We start from the raw sequence: 14,260 nt of genomic DNA, 5'->3' as shown, positions 1-14,260 counted from the left end.
AGAAGCTTGCACAGGATAGAGTAGCATGGGGAGCTGCATCAAACCGGTCTCAGGACTGAAGACAACGACAACAACATCGACAAATAAGTTCCATTTTACAGTACCATACGTATTTAAATGATTATGTAACAACAATAAATGACTAATAATATAGTAAGTTATCAAGTGCCTGATACTTCGGAGTATAATCTTATTTATTCGTTACTTACCTTTCTCGACGGAAAGTGCTGGAAGCTTTTCTCTCACGTGTGATGCTACAGGAGTATTTCTATTATGCGATCCACAAAGTTGGTAATGTCTGTGCGCGTTGTTTGTTTCATCTGATACCATTAGAAGTCAGGAGAGCCTTCTTTGTATATCTCTGTGTTGTATACCAGAGTAATATATCGTACAATGTAACGATAATACACCTTCCAAGGAAGCGAATACGTCTGAACTGTGGCCTTTTTCACTTACGTGTTCTTCCTGACGGACACCATCAATCCAAACACCACTCTAAGCAGCATTGACGATGAAACGCAAGGCTCTGCTTGTGATCACGAGGATATAAGGTATAATGAGATTGATTCAAATGTATCCTGTCGTAGTGAAGAGCAGTTTACTAATAATGGAGATCATTTAGATGAAATAGGTGATACTTAAAGGTCAGAAGTTCCAATCTGAAACTCGAGCAACGCATACGATACAAGAAAAAAGCTTAATTGCTCGTGCAGAAATAGTATTCAGAAGATTATGATGAGAAACTACTTGAAATTGAAAATAAGAAGCTTTCCTTTTTAGAAGAGAAATACCGATTTTTGATGAGTACGTTGCTCCCTTGATGCTGTTAGAATGTGTCTAGTAATATGTCTTGACAGAGAAGCTGGTATAGGGAGCCTCTACTACAGGGACTGGTAGCGTGGCCCTCGTCATAACTCTTCAAGAGCTTTCAGAGCTTATCGCCAAAACAGACAGGCGGGGGAAGGTCGGTTCTGGCGCGGTAGGCTGTTCCGTAGGAGCGCTCTGTCAACTCGTAGCCCAATGTATCAACCCCTCTTATTTTGTAATTCCGTTTGCGGTCGAAAATCGTGCGTATCTGAAAGGATGAATGATGGAAAAAGAGGAACAAGAAGCTAGACCAGAGGGTACGCATAACTTCAACATAGCTCCATTGTTAATATCACGCCAATCTTCGACAATTTAGCCCCGGTTTTGCTATAGCAGTCAGAAGCAGCTGTCACCTGCGTCTAACTTGTAAGAGTTCGGAAACACCATACTATCGTATTTCCAGCGGTTGAAGATATGGCATTTGTTTGAATGTTTGCCGGGGGTACACGCAACTAAAATAACCTGGGTAGTGCGAGACAAATATACGAAATCGTGCAACATAATTATTAGAGCATATAACAACATACGTATCTTCGGTTTAAATGAGAAATGAAAGAATTAATTTCAGACTCAGAATGCTGTCACTTGATGAGAGCGTGAACAGAAGTGCCAAGAATTACTCGAAGTTTACATAGAACTAAAAATTTGACGTCCGCAAGGAGAATGGGGAGGAGGGGGGCAGTAACGAGACGATACCTTGCCACTTCTTGGTGTCTGGAACACAGAATTTTCTTTTCTTCCCTACAGAATTCTCATACAGACCTAGATATTGTTGTCATTGATTCTACTAAACTGCAGCTTCAGTCTGTTCTGGTATTACACTGCAGAAACAAATCAGAAACGCTGTGTCTGCTTTTCATGCTGTTCACAGCAGTTTACGCAGTTTCCTTTGGCTCGACAATGGTTTACATGTTGTGCTACACTGAAGACAAATGTGAACTTTTGCAGGGCAGCACCAAAATAGAATCCCTAAAGTTTTTTTCGTTGCTTAATTGTACCCATCCTTTTGAACAACTGAAAAGGATGTGTGCAACATACACAGTATGTTACTGATTTCCATGGGATTTCTCTCTTCACCTTACAAAAACAAGCATGACTGAAATATGAGCATAGCTGGCTAATAATTTTTACCAACTCCAACCCGCCTCCCTCCACAAACTTGTAGTACACACTGCAAACCACGGCCATTTTATTCCTTTCCTATGCTTCACCTGTGGGTACGAATGCATCTGTTGGTAATAAAGTATCCAATTTTCTGCACTTGAATTGCAGTTTTTATCAAGTTTGTAGGTGTCACCTCTGGGAGTTCTCTAAACCCCACAATATGTAGCATTGAAACGAGAAATGTCTGACACCAAATGGCCGTATTATCCTTCACTTGTATATGTACTTGCATAGACTCGACCCATAAACCCATAGACATCTGCAAGCTTTCAAGCACACCTGGATTGTCAAATGATTTTGCAGGAGTCCATGACACTTTGGTTAAATATTTGTGCATTAGGTAATAGCAATGACAAGTACAAATTGTGTTACGTGGTCCCACATATAATAATCAGATGGACTGAGTTCAACTGAGCACACAGATCGTAGAACTGGTCCTCCACAACCCATCCATACATCATCACAGAAGTCGCCCTCTACACTCCGAACAATGTGACTGAAATATACTGGAACCCCAAAATGCATAAAAAACTTCCTTCCTCTTATTGTTAGGTGCTCATATGCCTGAAAATCTTGAAGAGTACCTGAAGTAAAGTTCTTGTAGAAAGCAACTGTTAGGTGTGTTGGGAGAATATATGAACCTGAGAATTTTCATCGTCTCGTAATAATTATTTGTGAAAGTTTAGGTATGTTACGCTGAGCCACTGTTGGTGATGCTATCATGGATTCTATCTCAGCAATGCAATGATAACTATGAGCTACTAGCTTCTACTTGGAAACATATTTTGATACAGCCCAATGTCTAGTAATTATTCTGCAGCATTACATAAAAATTTTGTATTACATTTATGCATACAATATTTTGATGTATAGTACTTACTTGCACTACCTATATAAAATGTTAAAAACAAAATGTATTTAAAATATGCAGAGTGATTATAATTAAAGTCCCAGTTTCAAAACACTGAGGTAAACAAACCACTGCTCTGGATGACATCAAATTTGAATGGAATGTAATTTAAGAAGGGGAAAACATTACAGAAACAAAAAAAATTATAACGGAAAATTTTACATCTGGATAGCACTTCGAATGGCGGAATATGTAAAATGAGACACAGGGTACACTGTTCTGTAGTTTGCATCTGTCACAATGACACATGCAGGATAGTGCACTGGTGGTAGCTCTTTTACAAAAATAGTGACTGTGCGCCAGTAGCTCTCCAGAATTTTTCAAGGATATAAAAAAAAAGACATTATCTAATGTCTGCAGAGAGTCTGGAGGAAGTGAATACCAAGAAACAGGTCTCTTGAAGCACAATTTGGCAGGGGGAGGAAAACAATTGATGAGACATCAATAGATGATGTGGCTACATCGTTGCAGATGGAGTCGAGCAGTGGTGTGCAAACATGCAGTGCATGGGAATTGCCCAGACGTTGGACATACTGGGAGTGTGGTGCATAAAATTCTCCGAAACATCCTGCATTGCTATCCGTACAAAATTACTCCTGTAAAGAGCTGCTTCATGCTGACATTCTAGCAAGGCAAACATTGAAACATCCTGGCAGATTAAAACTGTGCTGGACCAAGGCTCGAAATTGGGACCTTTGCATTTCGCGGGCAAGTGCTCTATCAACAGAGCACCCAAGCACGACTCAAGACCTGTCCTCACAGCTTTACTTCTGCCAATATGTCATCTCCTGCCTTCCAAGTTTCATATAAGCGCACATTCTGATACAGAGTGTAAACTTCATCCAAGACAAAAGTTTGCTCTACAATTTCTTGTTTGCATGAAAGTGGATGATGAATGGCAATGGAACATTCTGTGCACAGACAAGGCCTATTTCCACCTCAAAGGACATGCCAGTACAAAGAATTGTAGCATATGGGCAGCAAAAAAAACTGCTCGTACATAAACTGGTAGTACTACAGAGGGCAATGGACAGCATGTCTTGTGCCAGTCTCATAACAAAAACAAGATTTCATTCTTGCTTTAGCAACACACCATCATTAAGTGTGAAAGAATGTTGTCTAATATTTGATGTTATAACAAAATACATTGTTATTTATGGTAATATACTTCATTGGTTAATTTATTACATTGAACATATTGATCGTACCTTGTAATTATAACTCAAAAACAGTGGATTTTTGGAAGCACAATTATCTGGCCTAGTTTGGGTTGTTTTGATAAGAGGAATAAGCCACCAAAAATTGTAAAAGTACTTCAGGAATATTCTGTGGATAGCATTAAACTGTATTTTATGAGCCACTCCATAATAGTACTTTTTAAGTGACATAGTACTTTACCTATGATAGTTATTGAGAGGGAACTATGAATCATTTGGGCTATAATTAGTTTTGTGTACTTCCCCTCAACTCTATTTCTTGGGGCATGACATGCCATCAGTCTAATCAAATCAGTTACACAAAAAAATATGCCAATTTTAGAACACATCTCACTTGGCGAGTGAGCAGATGTAGCCAGAACATGTTTTTTGAACAATAGAATTTTTATTGTGTTTAAAATTTTATGATCAAATGTAGCTGTACCAAATAATTGATACTAATTTTCTTATGTTTCAGTGGTGGCAAATTCATTAGTATTGGTGAGAAGATTAGATTGCCAGATGATGTAACTATGGGTTACATAATTGGTGAGTAGTACTCCTACAACATATTTGTAAGCAGTTATATAACTGTTCGTATGTTGTTAATTCTAGCTGTGTTGCTGAGTTTGTTTGTTATGTTTATTTACACAAAGATTCATAATATCTCATGTTAAAGTACTCAATAAATAGTTCTCATCCACAGTGGTTTGCACTCGTTTTTAGAATCTTCAAAAACATTTAATAAACAACATATATCACTACAAAACTTTTATTGCAGTTTTCAAAAGTTTAACATCCGTTTCTTTGGAGTGGGATCTAAAACATTGTTGTTGAAATATATTTTAAATTTTTTTTGTGTGTATGTACTATAAAAAGAAGCAACTAATATTAACACAGATGTGCAGAACAGTTTTTTTGTGAAGATTTTGAGAATTATTTGGGTTTATTAAAACTGGCGAATTTCACTCCAGTAATCAGCTACTTAAATATGATGATTTTAGAGACCAAAATCCAAAACATAAAATTTATTAGTATTATTTCTTGGAAGGCTTGAATTTTGTGAAATGCTCAAGATTACTGTTCACTGCAGTCAAAATATAAACTTGAGTAACAAATTGTTATTTCCTATCAAATGTCACTGGTGACACCTGTCTGTTTACCATTCACATTTCTGCTGACAGTATTGTCATGCATGCGTGTGAACAGTATTACTCCAGTGTGTTACTGGTAACTTTATAAGTGATGGGAAGTGAAACATATGAGAATCTATGACTGAAGAAAAAAAATTATATATCATGTGCACAAAAGTAGTTTGGATCAGACAAAGCTCCAAATCTTCAATCCCCTTTATATTATTTGCATGAAGGTGGGCAAGAAACTACTGCAAATTCAGTTCAAAGTTCAATGTGTAGTTTACATTGCAGTAAGGCAAACTATCCTGGCAAGATAAAATATCCATATACACATTTTGCCTACGTGTCCTTAGACATATTCATTTTGAAATGTACTGCAACACTGTGAAATTAATGATGATTTGTTATGTCTTTTAAACATCACCTATTATATATTTTAAATGGCACTACATGTGTCAAGACTGCCATTTTTGTTATTTGACAACTGGTGATGGTCATTACCACCATACAATTATAGAACAAAATAAAAACCGTAGTTCTTATCACAATAATTATTCTTTATTTTCAGAGCATATGCTTCAAAAACCTTTGACTGTAATAGAGCAATTTCATTCTCATCTTGAGCCTATGAAATTCTTGAGACCTGACACAATACAGGATCAGGTGAGTAGATACATTTTACAATATATCTTTGTATTTAAGTTTTAACACGTGCTTTCTTCCCATGTTGTTCACTTCCAGCAGTAATTCTAAATTTGGTAGTCTAAGCTCTAGCAGATATTAGCCAAGGTCCAATGTTTAAGGCATACGGGTAGCAATGACATTAAAAGTCATTTTTATAAAACTTAATGGAATGAAGTATAGATTGTACTCGCCCCTTACCTCGGAGTAATACTGAGGGCATGGTGAGATACGACCCCACAAGGGTGCAGACACAGGGAGGTGGAAAATTGCCTGGGGATCAAAATTAAGTATTAACAAGTAGAGATACGCAAGTTGTTCTATCCATCATGTTCTTACAGTCTGCCCAAGACAAGAAACCTTATCCTCAGCTCATGACTGTAAGTGCACACTGTTGTCATGTTATCCAAGTAGTATCATGAAGAAATGTCTGTTACCAGACACATAGCTATTGATAACATCACTGCATATGGTGCACACAATAGCTGTACATGATCCACAAATTCAACAATGGAGTTCCTGCTGCCACTTCGCTACAGTATTCTAGGATCTAAATGGTCTGTAGGTGGGTGCCAAAGCAAATCTGCTGTTTCAATTAAGGCTTCAGATGTTGCCCTGATTTCTACCAACTGATGACTGCTGCGAGGAGCAAGAAGAAAAGGTGGAGAATACATGTAGTAAACTAGACCCTCCTGCCAGTACTTGTACTCTAAATCTTGATCTTCTCCCGTTGTGCTGAATGTTCAAATAACTTACGGGAATACAACCCGATAACGCCCTTGACAACCACTGATATTTTGACAGGCGATCACTCCATTGTTTTCAAGATACAAATGAAATAAGAGATTGCTATGCATGGTAGATGATGCCAGAGTATTTTCCAAATAATGCTTCACCTTTATTAAAGCTATTTACAAAATAAAATTTTGTAGATCTGTAGGAAATATTACCAAAAGGTAGTTTTGCAGGGGAGGAGGGAACAGCTTTGTCACTTCAGCGAAAGGTACTAGATGACCTTGCTATGGCTCTGCCTCCTTTTCCTCAGGGAGGAGGCGGCGAGGGGAGGGGAGGGGAATTTAAATTTCTGTAACGCTTGAAGATACTCTTGAGAGCTACCATAAATGTTAAAGAAAAATTTATAAAAGTCGTAATATATTGATTCGTTGTACTGTACTAAAATAGAGGGTGCATATGTTACTTCTTTTCACATTCTAGAGAGTAGTTTTCATGGAAATTGGCATGAAATTTGCCAATGAAGTTTACTGTATTCATCATTGTATTTGCTAAATACCATATTTTTATCTCTAGGGCTCACTTGGAATGTTGTTACAAGAAATTCAACTTATCCTTCAGTTTTTTTTATTGTCTTACTGACACTTTCTTGTGTCTTTCACTATGACAATTGATGTTTTAGTCCAAAACTGGATTTAGAGATTGAAGATACACAATAATAACAATAAAAGGGAAACTGAAGTATTCAACAAAACTTGCTAGGACACAGTATTGTTAAGGCTAAACATAGGAGGATAATAAATAAAGAAATTTGGAACTGTAATTTTGTATTGTATGGACAGAACAAGACCAAGAGAACAAAACAAATAATTCAGAATGTAACTATAAGAATTCCACACGTTAGACTCTTTTCTTTCATGAACACAAACAACTTGTAGTATGAAATTTTACACAAGATTTCTATAATCATTCTACAGCTATTTGTCTACTGATCATAAAAAAGTCATAGATATGTGATAGGATAAATTACACTTCATGGTGACATGATTTAAAATGTTCCTTCTATGATTGAGAAAAGAGTTGTACAACTGGTAATTCCAAGAGTTTTAATTTCTTTCTCATCTCTTGACTTCATTTCAGTATGCACTTAGAACAAAGGAAGTTAAAAATTCTGTGACTTATTTTGTTTATACTCTGTTGTTTGAATTCCTCTTTCTGTTGCCACTACTCTGATAGTCATACCTTCCCTACATCACAAATTTTTAATGTTGTCCTCATTTCTGTCCAATATTAACATATTAATTTCCAGATAGGACCAACATTTGAATTACTCTTGATTATATGCTATATTCTAATAGATCATGTTGAAGTGATACTGTAGCGATATTCTTAGTGCAAAATTCGAGCAGTTGCTGTAAAGAATTTGCTGTTAACATGAAAGTATGTTATAATGTATTCTGATCTAAAATAAGTAAGTACCTTAAAACAAGATCTTGTGCACAAACATATATTTGGTAGGACATGAGTAAGTTACTCACTGGGACCAATGACCTCAGCAGTTTGGTCCCATAGGAACACACACACACACACACACACACACACACTTGAAGTTACTCATTTAATGCCAGGTACAGGGTTTGATAGCCAGTTCATATTAGGATTTTTCCTGTCACCAAACCCAAGTTTTACCTCAGGCAATGATTGTATCGTGATATATGCCAAGTTGTGCTGTGGTTCATAGTGCACTTTAAACTGTAGGTCACCCTATAACTGGGTGTGCAAGTAATTTCTGAAGTTGGAGGAAGACGCCTCCGCCGGCCACGGTGGTCTAGCGGTTCTAGGCGTGCAGTCTGGAACCGCGCGACTGCTACGGTCGCAGGTTCGAATCCTGCCTCGGGCATGGATGTGTGTGATGTCCTTAGGTTAGTTAGGTTTAAGTAGTTCTAAGTTCTAGGGGACTGATGACCTACGATGTTAAGTCCCATAGTGCTCCGAGCCATTTGAACCATTTTTTTTGAAGATGCCTCCAATAAGACCATGACTAGTAAAGCATTTCAGTTGGATGGACTATTCAACAAGTGCAGTCTGTGAATTTTGTAGTTGCTGGAGTTCCAAAGTACATACAACATAACTGCTGATGTTCAGGTGAAAACAAAAGAAACTGTAGAAAATGGTGAATGCAAGAAAAGTCAAGGACCTGTAGTGTAATTTATCAGAAGTTTATATTATAATCCATTTAGATGGTCACTAATCAAGACACTAGGCTCGTTTACACTTGGTGTTCAGATAGCATGGGAATGTAAAGTCCTGGAAATAATGCCGTTGTATTTGTACCAGAGTATTTAATAAAAGAAAACTTGTTAATGTTATAGGTGGCTATTGTTTATTGTTCCATTTACAATATGTAGTTCATGACACAATTTAGCAATGTATGAATTTAGAAATTTCAACATAAATTTCAACTTACAATCCAATTGTTTGATTATGAATAATTCTACCTCTTCAATTTAAGATGCCATTTGTCAATACCTACATCCAATTTATTTTTTCCATTACTAATAATAACTACTGTATTAGTTTGACAGATTCCAAAAGAATTAACTTTTGTCATTATTTTTTTACAGATCACATTTAGCTACTCACATTATAGCAAAGATGAAATGAATGTTGTGAAAATTGATGGGTTTGACAAAAGGATAGACCCAACCAGGTATGTGAACTAAATACTATGTAAATGCCTGTGCAGTAGCATAGATTCTTATTAGAAGTCAATGTTTCATACTAATAACCATTAAAAAATTGCTGAGACTAGAAATTACTTTTGCTACTGAAAGTTTGTCGCGGTGAGTGGTTCCCAAATCATCTCGATTGGCTAACTACCATTTCTGCTAATACTAGCTGAGATAGTACTGCTGACAACCTGCATAATATTTATTATAATTATGTGGTTTAAATAGACAGAAAATATACTCACTAAAATGAATAAAATTTAATTTATTTATAATTGTACCCTAAACTGTGGACAGTAACACTTCATTCTGTAAAGAGTTCCGGTAAATGTTAAAATAACATCAAATACTTCATTTCAGGCAACTTGTTTTCCAGTTACGTTATTCAGATTCCATTCATTATGTTATATTGTCCAAAAGGATAGACCCAACCAGCTCAACTAGCCTACAGCTGGTTTATGATAGTTTAAATTTCACTCTCAAAGAATCATTTTGAGCAGTTTGAAACAAATAAAACCAAGCAAGAGGTTCAGTTTGGCAGATTTTCCACTTTGAAGTGTGGTCTGTCAGTTGCTTCGAATACCGGGATGTTTTTTTTTTTTCCTTCACAGTTTCATTCTGTGTTATCTTCTGGATAAGTAAAGTGTCCACATATTGAAAGTATCAACAGATCCCAGCTTAAAGGTAATATTTTACAGTAAAATGTTCATGGGCACAAGGAATTTATAGAAAGGATGTAGACGAAACGATGAAGGAAAGCAATGATAGATTCACTGAAGGCAATCACAATCTATGCAAGGCAGCCTCGGACATGATGAATGCACACAGAAAGAGACCTTTCTCTTCTTTAAGTTTATGTGATTCAGATGACATTGACAAATATATTTTTTTGACATTGTGAAAAAAATTACAGGTACAGTCCTAGAGCTGAATGTGGATACAAATGATTTAAGCTCTCATGGACAGTTCTTGCAATTTGCAGATAACTTTGTACTTGAATGGCATCAATGTTAGCAAGGCTAAACAAATGGCCAGAAGTTTCAAATGATGTGATAAAGGCGTGATTTGTTATAAATAAGATAAAAATCAGTGAAGAAAAAATGCAAAAATTGGTGAGAAAGGAGACTGGGACTACATAGGGACTGTGAAACTTGTGAGTTTTGTGGTGGATAGCAAATTTATTTGGCATGAACACACAGCACATGTGATGAACTGAAACTGATTGGTATCTGCTAATGGCACTGTTTCATAACCAGGTCAGCTATGGTCTGTTACTATGTGATAAGTGTACAGGCTGCAAGATCTTACTATTACTAGAAAAGCAATAATGATCATAACATCAAGTAGGAAACTGGACCACTGAAAACTTATCTTCACATGTCTAGGAGTGATCACAATTTACAGTCTATCTTCAGCTGTCTCATATACATGAAGGAAAATTATGAAACAGTCAGCAACAGGAGTGATATACACAATTATAACATGCACAATAAGGAAAACATAGAAATGCTGGCCTGTCAAATATTGATGGCAGCAGACAGTTTTCCTGTAGTGGTTATTACATCATTGTCATCTACAGATTGAAATGTAGTCCTTAGAACCAGTGGAATTTTGAGGAAAGATATCACACAGTCTATGCCAAAGACCACTGTACAGTTTGAACGAACTTTTTAACAGTAAAACAGCAAGTCAAACTGTATAAAAAATGCACTACTGTGCAAAAGTGATTGCTGGTTAATGAACACATACTTAAAAAATTGTCACTTTATATGTTACTATTCTATCACACATCACTGATTTGTTGTTGTGTTGTAATCTACATGTTGTGTAATCTTAACTTTGTAATACTGATGCAGTCTGTCCAATCATGGCTACCAAATGATGTAGCCATGGTAATAATGGTAAATACTATTGAAAGTGAGCACTCTGCTGTGTAAGCAGCACCTTTTGCAGAAGCCAGTCCAAAGATCCTGGAATTCATTACTCCCTAATGGTATTTTTTGCTTATGATGATGTGTGCTTCGGTTAAATTATGATTTCCCAAACCAAAATAAAAGTGAGAGAAATTACCCATAGACTTTTGGTCCCTTTCCTAAGCTCAAAATGTGTTTTTTATTCTTGTGCAAAAATCTTTAGCTAGCTCTCATCAGACATTATCTATGCATTGAAAAATATTGTAGTATCCACACTTTCTAAAAATTATCTGCTCATCTGGACTTAAGGTCTGAAGATGCATTTTAGCTTCACAATAGAAAAATGCTCATTGTAAAAGAGTCATGCAGTGAATATTAATGTGCCTGTGTAGACATTAAGTAGTAATAGTAGATAAACTATAGCTATTGAATATAAATAAGGAAGTGGCAGCTTTCATATCTATTTTACAATATGATGTTCAGCATGAAAATTAGTAAAAACCAATTAGTGCTTCACTTTAATGTACACCATAATTTTTTCTACACCCTTGAAGATTCTCCTTAAAGATGGAATCTATAGCATGTCATGAATGACTTGTTCTTCATGTTCTGTAGATCCATTCTGAAGGGAAACCTTCAGGGACAGAACAAGTCAAGGTACATATAAACAAAGAATAGTCAACTGACACATTTCATTAGTGAATAAAACTGTGATAAATACACATTGTTGCTTTTGTGTGCACTGGTAACAAATTTATTTGTTTCCTTTTCCAGGTTCCTATCAATACACTGCTTTTTATTTCCATACTTCAGTTTCTGCCCAAGGTAGCAGAAGAATGGGCAAAAAATCCGTGATACGACATTTATGGAAAGACTGTGTTCAATGAACAGCTTCTTTATAGGTCAACATTATTAAACCTTATCAAGTGCAATGTATTTTCAAAGCAAATTTGTCAGCATTACATATTATTTTGCATTCTGAGAGAGAATTAGTCATATTTTATCTGTTCACACTACTTAGTTGTTATTAAAAAAAGGATGATTTATTAAGGCAGTGTTATTAATAATAGATCTGATATTTTTGAGAGGCTATGTACAATTTTGCAAGTGTTGGTGCCGAGTCTATTACTCTGAACTGCGACACAATGGCTGGTTTAACTGTTGGAAGTCTTTCTTGAGGCTTGAGGTGCTGTGATGGAAATTGTATAAAATTCTATAAATATATAAATTTATGTGACGTTGTATTAGATGTATATAGATATATTTATTGAAGTCGGTGTTCATATATGGTAAAAGTTATATTTTGATGCAACATTTTTTGTCATTCAAAGTAATAGCATGTTTTAAAATTTGTAGCAATTGCTAAATGTGCATCATTATTCATTAAGTGAATGATCTCAGTGGCAGAGTATTCTGTTGGAGTCTGCTGATATGTTTTATTTTATGGTAGTTGTGACCTCCGAAATTAAATTTTAGTATGTCTTCAAGTTGCCTATGAATTCAAATTTAGGACATACTGCATTATGTATCCTGATTATCTCTAATACAGTTACAGGTTCTTGAAAACATGTGATAAGGGCCCACATTAGCACAGGTTGTTATGTATTTTAATTGTGTACCATTTAGGCATGCTCAGTATAATCTGTATTCGAAAAATGTATTACATTTCATAAGAGAATAATGGAAGAGTGTAATTTGTGTCATTTTATAAAATTTCTTTTCACTCTGTATGCTCCAATCAGCATCTTCTTTTACATTGTGAAAAGTATCAATGCTGCTGCTGTGTCAGAAGAAATGTGAATTGTTGATTTGAAAAAGATTTACTGGTTATAGAAATGCAATGTTTGAATATACTGAGAATCTGCTATTAAAGTCATAAAATTAGAGCATACTGATGGTTAAAATAGACAAAACAAATTTTTGGTTAAAATGGGAAATAGTAAAGTACATTTTATGTAATATCTTAGAACACATTTATTGATAAGTCCAGCAGAAATTTGGGCTTCAATTTAGCTTGTCATTGCAGACAATTAATTTTTTAAAAATGTGTGAACCTAATTTTTGAACATTGAACTGAACAGTTAAAATACTGAAAAAGTAAACTCTGTCTTGTATGCATCATTTTTATCTTCAGTATTTGTCCACACCTTTACATTAAAAATGAGTGGTTCATGCTTTTCATTTCTCCTTGCATATAAATATTGTTGTAAATTGAAATTTGATTGTTTTATTTTTCTAATAATAAATGCTGAAATTATGTGAGAAACAAATGAAATCTTTTGATGGAATTGTCATGAGCTGTACATAAAATATTGTGTAATATTTTGTAAATAATGGTTTGTACATTCATTTTTATTTTGGTGATCCAATAGTGGTAATTCACCATAAGGTTTCATGTGAACCATGGAAATACTGAAAATTATTAAACAAATTTTCTTTGTTTGCAATAGAAGTCTATTCTGATATGCATACAGATGTTTCATTCACTCTAGTATTATTTTTGTAAAAATATGTTGCTCATAAAGATCTATATATGGAAGTTACAAATAAAAATGTTTTGTTACCTTTCTCTGACTTTTTATTTCAAATTTTTTTGTATGCAATCTAAAATTTTATTTTGCAGAAATTTAGCATGCAGATACCATTATGAAATACAGATCTCTTATAAAATTGTCGAAAATGGTGGAAGAAGAACACTAGTTAATGAAGATAATTAGTTAGTAAATAATACCTGTCGTAACACTGTTTCAAACAACGTAAACTCCAGGTAGGAATATCAACAATGTAGGAAAAGACAGATTGCTACGCACCATAAACAGGACACACAGAGTTGCAGACTGGCATAATTAAAAGACACTCACATATGGCTTTCAGCCACACAGGCTTCATCAGTAAAAACACACACACATGCACACACAAGTGTGATGTGCTG

At 35.3% G+C, this 14,260-nt stretch overlaps 1 protein-coding gene across 1 annotated transcript in view; it reads left to right on the top strand.

The window, feature by feature from the left end:
* LOC124613230 (fringe glycosyltransferase) overlaps window positions 1-13,895 on the top strand; it is a 656,670-nt gene extending 642,775 nt beyond the window's left edge. The window contains exons 8-11 of the mRNA XM_047141908.1: window positions 4,616-4,686; window positions 5,842-5,936; window positions 9,311-9,396; window positions 12,103-13,895. Of these exons, the coding sequence (XP_046997864.1) occupies window positions 4,616-4,686; window positions 5,842-5,936; window positions 9,311-9,396; window positions 12,103-12,157 (307 nt within the window). The 3' untranslated portion in view covers window positions 12,158-13,895. The remainder of the gene's footprint in view (window positions 1-4,615; window positions 4,687-5,841; window positions 5,937-9,310; window positions 9,397-12,102) is intronic.
* The last annotated feature ends 365 nt before the right edge of the window (window positions 13,896-14,260 follow it).

Source organism: Schistocerca americana, chromosome 1 (assembly GCF_021461395.2).
Source record: "Schistocerca americana isolate TAMUIC-IGC-003095 chromosome 1, iqSchAmer2.1, whole genome shotgun sequence".
In the NCBI taxonomy this organism is placed as follows: domain Eukaryota; kingdom Metazoa; phylum Arthropoda; class Insecta; order Orthoptera; family Acrididae; genus Schistocerca; species Schistocerca americana.
The sequence above is the reverse complement of the archived record's forward strand: the minus strand, read 5'-3'. Positions and strand labels throughout refer to the sequence as shown.